We start from the raw sequence: 9,109 nt of genomic DNA on the forward strand, positions 1-9,109 counted from the left end.
ATCAGAACAAGTTTAAAATTAACATCTCTGGAATAGAAATCCTGATTGCCCATTTAAAATTAAGACATATCTTTATTAACAAAGATTAATCAGGTGATATACCTTTTTGTTCTGTAGATGCAAGAATGCTTTGATACCATATGTGTCATCACTGAATAAAGTTTCAATAACCTTTAAAATACAGTTTAAGTTTTCTTCCTTGGTATTGGGTTTACAATTCTTTCAGGAAGAACTGGGACCACTACTTACATTTGATGAAGAACTTGTGCCATGGCAACTCCATTAGTCAGCTGTTTTACATCCTGACAAGGTGCAGGGGTATTGAATGTCTGCAGCTAAAAGGATATAAAGCAAATGACTTTACTGCCTCTTTACAGCTACAGGGTAGCATTACCAACCTCCCCTCAAACAAACACACACACACACACACACACACACACACATATATATATGTAAACATATATATGAAAATTAGAGAGAAAAATAGCTAATTGACCTGTTTTGTTTAAATTAAGTCCCTACCATATATATATATATATATATATATATATAAACATATATATGAAAATTAGAGAGAAAAATAGCTAATTGACCTGTTTTGTTTAAATTAAGTCCCTACCAAACAAGTAAAACTATACTAATAAGTTTCTGTGACTGTGTAATCCTATCCTATCTAATGAAAGAGAAATATGGTAATTGGTGTATGACCGCTACCCTTCCCATTGGCTAATCAGTGAGATATGCAAATTAACTGCCGGCCAAGATGGTGGCCGGCAGCCAGGCAGCTTGAAACTAACATGAGGCTTGCTTGCTTCAGTGTCGGAGGACTCCAACGTTCCCCGCCTGCCTTGCCAGCCTCTGAGCTTGCAGTTTGAAACACTGCAACAAATATAAAAGCTAAACAAAACCCCAGAAACCTGCTTTCAGCCAGGATCTCAGAGCTGGAGTTGAAACAGTGTTTCGATTATAGAACTAAAACCAGATACCTTCTTTCAGCAGCAGAGGCCTCAGAGCTGGAGCCAGAGCTAAAGCTGGCCCAGAATAAAAAAGAAAAGAAAAAAAGGAGCAGTTGGGAGCTTCAGGCCCAGCCTGAAAACAGCCCTCAGCCCCTCACCCAGACTGGCCAGGCACCCCAGTGGGGACCCCCACCCTGATCCAGGACACCCTTCAGGCCAAACCAGCCAGCCCCACCCATGCACCAGGCCTCTATCCTATATAGTAAAAGGGTAATATGCCTCCCAGCACCGGGATCAGTGGAGCCGCGAGGCCTCCCAGCACCGGGATCAGCGGAGCCGAGAGGCCACCTGGCACCGGGATCAGTGTGACAGGGGGCAGCGCCCAAACTCCCTGATCGCCCTGCGGCTCTGTGTGTGACAGGGGGCGAGGCCACAACCTCCCTATCCGCCCTGCTCTGTTCGTGACAGGGGAAGGCGCCCCAACCCCCTGATCAGCCCTGCTCTGTGCCTGATAGGGGGGAGCTCCCCAACCCCCTGATTGCCCTGCGGCTCTGTGTGTGACAGGGTGCGGCGCCCCAACCCCCACCCCCGCCCCACCACCGGCCCTGCTCTGTGTGTGATGGGGTAGAGCCATAACCTCCCCATCGGCCCTGCCCTGAGTGTGAGAGTGGCGGAGCCCCTATCACCTGATCGGCCCTGCTCTGTGGGTGATAGAGGATGGCGCCCCAACCCCCCCCACCCCCCCACGGGTCCTGCTCTGTGTGTCATGGGGTAGAGCCATAACCTCCCCATTGGCCCTGCCCTAAGTGTGACAGTGGGGGCGCCCCAACCCCCCTGATGGGCCCTGCTCTGTGCATGACAGGGGGCAGCACCCCAAACCCCTGACTGGCCCTGCTCTGTGAGTGACAGGGGGTGGCGCCGCAACCTCCCCATCGACCCTGCCTTGAGTGTGATAGGGGGCGGTGCCCCAACCCCCCAATCGGCCCTACCCTGAGCGTGACTGAGGGTGGCATCGCAACCTCCCAATCTGCCCTGCTCTGTGCATGACAGGGGAAGGCGCCCCAACTCCCCAATCGGCCCTGCTCTGAGCCTGACCAGGGGCTGCACCTAGGGATTGGGCCTGCCCTCTGCCACCCGGGAGCAGGCCTAAGCCAGCAGGTTGTTATCTCCCGAGGGGTCCCAGACTGCGAGAGGGCACAGGCCAGGCTGAGGAACACCCCCTCCCCCCCCCCCCGAGTGCACAAATTTTTGTGCACCGGGCCTCTAGTATTTTTATAAAAATAAATACTTAACATTTCATAAATCATAAAAATATACCTAAGTCAAATATACTGATGTCATGTATGAAGTACTTCTGACTTTCTGAAAGCCAAGCATGGAACTCCTACATATAGTATGTGTTTTGTCTATGTTGGGGAGAATAACATCAGAAAAAGAACTTCAAGATAACCTAACATTTGCAAGTGAAAATTTCAGTCATATCATTTGATAGGAAAACAAAGGCTAGGAATGTCAAATCTAAAACTACTACTTAGGTTATTGATGAGCTCTAAAATAAGGCAGGACTTTCGCCTGCTATCCAAAACTAGCCTTAGGGCATGAACAGACCAAAGCCCACCTACCATGTCAAGTTCTTTCTATCTAATTTGGCTTTAGATATTACAACTTTTCAAAGCTCTATTTGTTAAACATTCATGTACATATTAAAAAGGGAAGTAAAATGATGGCATCATTTTCTAAAAAGCAAACACAAGATAGAAAATTTTTTAAAAAGCATATTAGTCCTGGCCAGTGTGGCTCGGTTGGTTGGAGAGTCTTCCAGTATACTAAAAGGTTGTCACGTTGCTGATTCAATTCCTGGTCAGGACATATACCTAGCTTGTGGATTCAACCCCAGGTTGGGGCACGTACGGAAGGCAACCAATCAATGTTCTTTCTCACCTCCTCTCTCCCTCTCTCCCTCTCGCTCTCTCGCTCTCTCTCATATCCACTCTCTCTAGAATCAATAAGCATGCCCTCCAGTGAGGATTTTAAAAAGCAAATTATAACAGAGCAAAAATGGATCATCTACTTTCTAGAAATCTAATCTCAACCCATAATGATCTTTAACTCAATATACTATGATTCTTTTTTCTCACATATATTCATCTCCTTTAGTTTACCACTTACATTAATGCAATAAAATTCTCTCTCACCATAATTCACCTTTAGTGGTTGTGTATATTTTGAGATGCTATAAATCTGTCTCCCTTATCCTAATGCAACATGGAAGAATGACATAGACTAACTCTAGCCACAGTTACTTTCAAAGTACACAAAGATACTTTACTGAGCTTCTACTCTATGTGGGACACTGTGGTACAGGACAGATTTACCAAGGAAAATTATCAGGTTTCTACCCTAAAGTAGCTTCAAATCAAGAGATACGGAGAGGAAAAAAACACAAAAATCATTTCTAGCAAATGTGATCTATAGTCCAGTGATTGTAGTATGCACAAAGTGTTCTGAAATATACCAGTCAACTAATCTAATTAGGTCTTGCATTTAAGAAAGACTATTTAGAGATGGTTCCTAGACGGAAAGTCTTGAGTAAAGAAAGGGTGAGGGGAAGGAAAACTTCAGGAAATAGGGACATAATAAAAGCCCAAGTATAGGAAAAGAGATGGTATTTTCAGGCAACATGCAGTTCAGAATTACTGGTATTCTAGTGCAAAGAGGGACGGGGAAGGGGTGAGGACAGTCACGGGTCAGGCCTCTGAAGAGCCATGACAAAAAGTTCGGCCTTATCCTTAATGGTGTCATCGATATAATGAAAAACAGTAAGAACAGCTTCTACTTCACAAGATGGTTGTGAGAATTAAATGAACTGGTAAACACTGTACTTAGATTAGTGCCTGGCACATGGTATAAACTCAATAGCTGTTAGCACATTCGCTATGACTCAAGATTTCTGGATGTGTGGGGCCTAAGAACAATAGATATCACAAGCTCCAGACATATTAAATCAGAAAATCCCCAAGTGATTCTTATGCACATCAGTTCTGTGGAAACACTGCTCTGGGTGATGAAGAGAGTGACATCTTTAGTATGTTTTAGAAAATGGAAGAGAGTGTTGTAGTATGCACAAAATGGTTGATGAAATTGAGTAAGGAAGTGGAGGCCTTAGAGAAAAGCTTAAGGACAGTGCGTTGAGGCGTCGATGAAAGTTCAAGAAGTTTAAAAAAACTCAAGAAATGTGACCATAAAGGGAAGGGGCAATTCAGGAAGTGGTGGCTCTTTGTTCTCTCCTGTTGAGATAGAGAAGATTGGAGCAAGTTTGCATGTGGAGAAGAAGGAGCCCATGGAGAGAGGAAGAAGTAATAAATACAGAAAGGGGTAAGAAAGAGCACAGTTTTAGAAGCGGTGGAAAGGATGGGATGCAGAGCCAGAGCCAAAGATGAGGAGGTCATTTTCCTGAGGGGGAGAAATGTTGGGGGCTCAAATAGGGTACTGATAAAGGTTTTCAAAGAGAAATGGGTGGCTGTTCTTAATCATAAAGCTGGGCAGTGTTATGGGTACAAGTGGATTTGGCTGTAGCGGCATTTGTAGAGGTAACAGTCTGCACAGTAATTCCATTTTCTCCACAGTGTTTCAGCAGCCTGAGAACTGGAGAAGAAACGACCAATTACACTCTGCCATCTATGATTCCTCATCACTTGCTTTATAATGTTTGTACAGTTTTTAAGAAATGTTGCCTTCCATTGTAAAAACACACAGCTCTGCCAACCACTCCAATCAAAATAGAAAGTTCTTTAATTTTTCTTGATATTGGTCTTCCTCAATGCCTTATACAAAGTAGGGACTCAATAAATACTGGTTAAAAGAATGGACATAGTCACTTAATACTTAAATATATTGCAATACAATTCAAGAAAACCCTACACTTCACCACTTCATATTTAAGTCAATGACATCATAAAGACTGCATTTACTACGCTAGTCGATGTTTAGCGCAACAGTGCAACAGATTAGGATACACTCTTTAATTAGCCACTTGTTTTAACAAAACACATCATTAGAGGTAAGGTTGCCCTGTCTATGACAGTCTTAAATACAGTACCCAAACCCCAATACTTACTGTAAGTGAAAATACACATGAACAGTTAGTTAGCTAATTGCTTTAACTCAGAAGCCCTGGATACTTGCATTCCACTTAAAAGCAAGCTAATTACCTCCAAAGTGCTCCAGTTGCCTTAAATTATGGTAATTTCCAATACACTTCACAAAGCGCCAGAAACCTTCCCTGATGTCTCATTCTTTTGAATTATGTGCATTAGGAGATCGCTTGAGAATGTCATCAACCAATTGCCGCTTCCCGATCCAGTCCGCTTACATTCCATTTTGCACACAGTACCTTACACAAAACTCAACAACTGGTTTGGGCATGGGCATCAATAACAACATCTTGTGGATCATCCAATTCCGACTTAAGAAACCACATCACTGCCAGCTCTCTGACAGCTGAGCACCTCCAAAAGGTAAGACATTATTTTGAGGAAGGGATTAAATGGGGGCGGCTCCTGCCTGTCCAAACCCAACACAAATGAACAGAAACACTAAGCATGGCTCAAGTACAAATAAAAATGCCAAGACTCTTCCTTTCAGGAAAATGGTTGGAGGGGTGGGATGGGGGGAGGGAGGGCAGCGAGAAACAGGGAATAGGAGCCCCAACATCTTTTTCTTCTCATAAGAAATAGGCGTAAACATCTAAGTGGCTTCTGCAAAATCGGATGCCCAGGTGGCTCGGAGTAGCACTAATCCAGGAACTAAAACCACCTCTGGCCCCCTGTACACACGGAGCAAGGGGGCTGGGGTGGAAGGGAGGTTTCCGAAGGGGTCCTGACTCCTAAGTGGCACAAAGGTCCCTGTGAGAAGGCCGCACAGCAGATGGAAGGTGAGCGGGGCTGTGACCCAGGAGTCCAGCACCTGGTCGCGGGGCAGGAGGAAGCCGGCAGGGGAAGAGCAGAGGGGCTGGGCGCCACAGCAGTGAGGGAGGAGCGGGATTGGGGGGTTAAGACCGGCCTCCTCCGTCCCGCCCCCCCCCGAGTCCCCGTCCCCTCCCCCGCCCCCACGTACAAACGTATAAACGTGTATACACGTACACATACGTACACACACACACACACATACACACACCTGCCCCGCGGTCCGCAGGTGGCACTCTCGCGGTCAAGGGCGCCAGGAGGTGCGGAGGGCGCCGCGCCGAGTCCTCGGTGCAGGTGGCCTGACTGGCTCCCCTGGGAAAACGGGGAACCCCCCCCCCTCCCGCGGGCCAACTCGCCGCGGCCCCTCGAACCCCGGTGGCCCCCTCGTACTCACCCAGATGATGAGGCTGTCGCACAGCTGCAGCTCGGCCTGCGGAAGCGGCTGCGTCTCCTCCATGGCCGCAGGTGATCCCGCCGATGACCCGACACCTCCGCGCACTCCTGCCGGAGCCGGCGTCGACGACCTGCCCGCCCGCCCGCCCGGAAAGCTCGGTAGCCAGGCCCGACGCCCGCGCCGCTCACGCGCGAAGCTGGCGCTGCCGACGTCGCGGCGTCACCCCCTCCTCGCCCCCTGGCCCCGCCCCCTCCCCTGTCTGGCCCCGGCCGCGCGGCGCCGCACCTGAGCCCCGCCTCCTCCCACCCGTCGCTCCCTCCCCGCCTCTCCCTCCCTCCGCCCTCCCCTCCTTCCCCTAGCACACCTCTCCCCGCCGCGCTGAGTGACCTGGGCGCGCGCCAGTCACGAAGAAGGTGGGAGCCCGAGGGGGCGGGAGGGGGCGGGCAGAGCGCCAGTAGGTTGCTCTGGAGGGACGCGCTCCCTTGGTTCTGACCAATCAGCGTGAGACAAGACTGCGCCTCCGCTGCGGACACGCGCGGGTGGGAAGGGGTTTGTGACCTGGCAGGTGCCGGGAAGGTGGGGTGGAGCGCGCGTGCGCGGCGGGGCCGTAGAGAAGCAGAGGCGGCGGGGTCCCCCTCCAACTCCCCTCAGCGTTTGTGGGTTCAGTTTCGGTCATCTTTCCGCCTCCTTCCTCGCGGTAGGGTAGCGCCCCTGGGTTCACCTGTGGAGACCCACCCTCAGCTTCCATTATGTCTTCAGAATTAGATCCTACCCATGAAGAAAACCAGGTCGAGATAGGGAGAGCTGATTTTTCTCCAGGCGTTCATTGGAAAAGGATATTTTAATTAGAAGAGGTGGCACCAACATGTGTTTCCCATTGGGGGAAATGCACCATAAAGCTTCTTAAGTCAGAAAAGCCCTCAAAAGGTCACAAACCATGTGCAGTTTGATTTCAAATGGGGCAAAAAGGAAGACCTTTTGAGGTAGGAAAATGAAGTGATTGTTTTCAAAAAACATGGAGGATATCAGTGTGCAGCCCGTCCTATTTTCCTGTGGTGGTCTGGAAACCTGTGTTCTGAGAATGCTCTTGGCGGAGGGGTGGTGCAAATTGGAACCCCCTGAAGTACTGATGTATGGCTTAGGCCGGTGGTCGGCAAACTCATTAGTCAACAGAGCCAAATAACAACAGTACAACAATTGAAATTTCTTTTGAGAGCCAAATTTTTTAAACTTAAACTATATAGGTAGGTACATTGTTATTAACTTAATTAGGGTACTCCTAAGCTGGCCTTTGCTAAAAACGTCCTCAATCTGATTGAGGTATGTTCGCTGAGGTCGACCCCTTTGAACTCTCCCATCCACACTCATCTTGTATACTTATTTCGTCTGTCTCCTTTCTGACTTCTGCGCATGGGCCAGGAAGTTTCAATTGCACTGTACGTGCTGCCCGCATGTGGTATTTTGTGGAAGAGCCACACACAAGGGGCCAAAGAGCCGCATGTGGCTCGCGAGCCACAGTTTGCCGACCACTGGCTTAGGCTATTGGAATGGGCTAGATTCTAATCTAGCTGCTAGAATATTTTTACTCATGCTGTTGATTTCCATCACTTCACTCATTCATAAATTCAGCAAATCATATTCTGTAAAAATGCAGCTGGCTCATTTATATCACTGCATCTTTATATTTAGACATTGAAAGTTTAAATCGGATGGATGACTGCAATTAAAAGCCCCTACATGAAAATCAAGTCTCATTCTTGATAGCATGCATTTGCTATCAAGTCCCTTAACATTATTCTAGAACTTTCTTACCCTGTGTGGAGTCATTTTATCTCTGGTCCCTAGCAACATTGGCAATAGGACAATGAAAAGTAAAGGATGTAGGAACTGAAGACCTGGTGGTCTGAGTCTTGGCTTTACTCCCCACTGGCTGTTGACAGCTGTCTTTTTCTAGAGCCCAATCTCACATTCCCAAAATAATCCTAATGACACTAGCCTACCCTGCCTACCTCACAGGTGAGCAAACATGTAATGGATGTGGAAGAGTTTTATGAATTAAAACTCCTTTGCACACATGCGTTACTACAATTATATGCTGAGAAGTATATGGGAACACTTATCACTAAGAGCTACAGGTGATTGAACTTCTGGGAGTAATTGAGTTATCCTGTGCTCTGTCCAGAGAACAGCTTCTCAGGGAAGGATGCTCAATGCTCTTCATGATCCAAAATCTAATGGGAAAATATACCAAGGACATGATCAGTGAATTCAAAGAAGAAATATAAACATTCAAACAAATATGGAAAAGTTAGATAAATGTAAAAAAATGAACCACTGAAATAGGAAAAATAATGCCAAGAAGAGTGAAGTGCACTTTCATACACAGCTGGGACAAGCATTTTAGAGAAATGTTCCTAATTTTTATCAATATCAAGAAGCTTTAAAATATACATACTACTTAAACCCATGGTTCCATAATTCCACTTCCTATCATAAAACCTATTGAAATCATCAAAAATGCAAAGGTTATTGAACAATGATATGTGTTGATATTCTGTATATACTGATCACTACATGTCCAATAAGCATGAAAGGTTAACTACATTATAGAAAGTTTATAAGATAGACTATTTAGCAATTAATAAAAATAATGGTTTGGATAATATTTGATATTCATAAAATATTCATGACATATATAACAGTAAATTAAAAATTTAGGCATGAAATTATGAGTCAAGATTTCAACATTATAAATATTATGTATTTAATATGTGCACAAAAAGACACATGCTTGT

General features: G+C 46.4%; 1 protein-coding gene across 3 annotated transcripts in view; it reads right to left on the reverse strand.

Annotated features, from left to right (window-relative positions):
* The window catches only part of HOOK1 (hook microtubule tethering protein 1), a 64,183-nt gene extending 57,637 nt beyond the window's left edge, over positions 1 to 6,546 (reverse strand). For all 3 annotated transcript variants that reach the window (XM_059689379.1, XM_059689380.1, XM_059689378.1), the window contains exons 1-2: positions 6,315 to 6,546; positions 250 to 335 (exon numbers count right to left, since the gene is read on the reverse strand). In XM_059689379.1, coding sequence (XP_059545362.1) covers positions 250 to 335; positions 6,315 to 6,377 — 149 coding nt within the window. In that variant the 5' untranslated portion in view covers positions 6,378 to 6,546. The remainder of the gene's footprint in view (positions 1 to 249; positions 336 to 6,314) is intronic.
* Positions 6,547 to 9,109: the final 2,563 nt, after the last annotated feature.

Source organism: Myotis daubentonii, chromosome 3, assembly GCF_963259705.1.
Source record: "Myotis daubentonii chromosome 3, mMyoDau2.1, whole genome shotgun sequence".
Taxonomy (NCBI): domain Eukaryota; kingdom Metazoa; phylum Chordata; class Mammalia; order Chiroptera; family Vespertilionidae; genus Myotis; species Myotis daubentonii.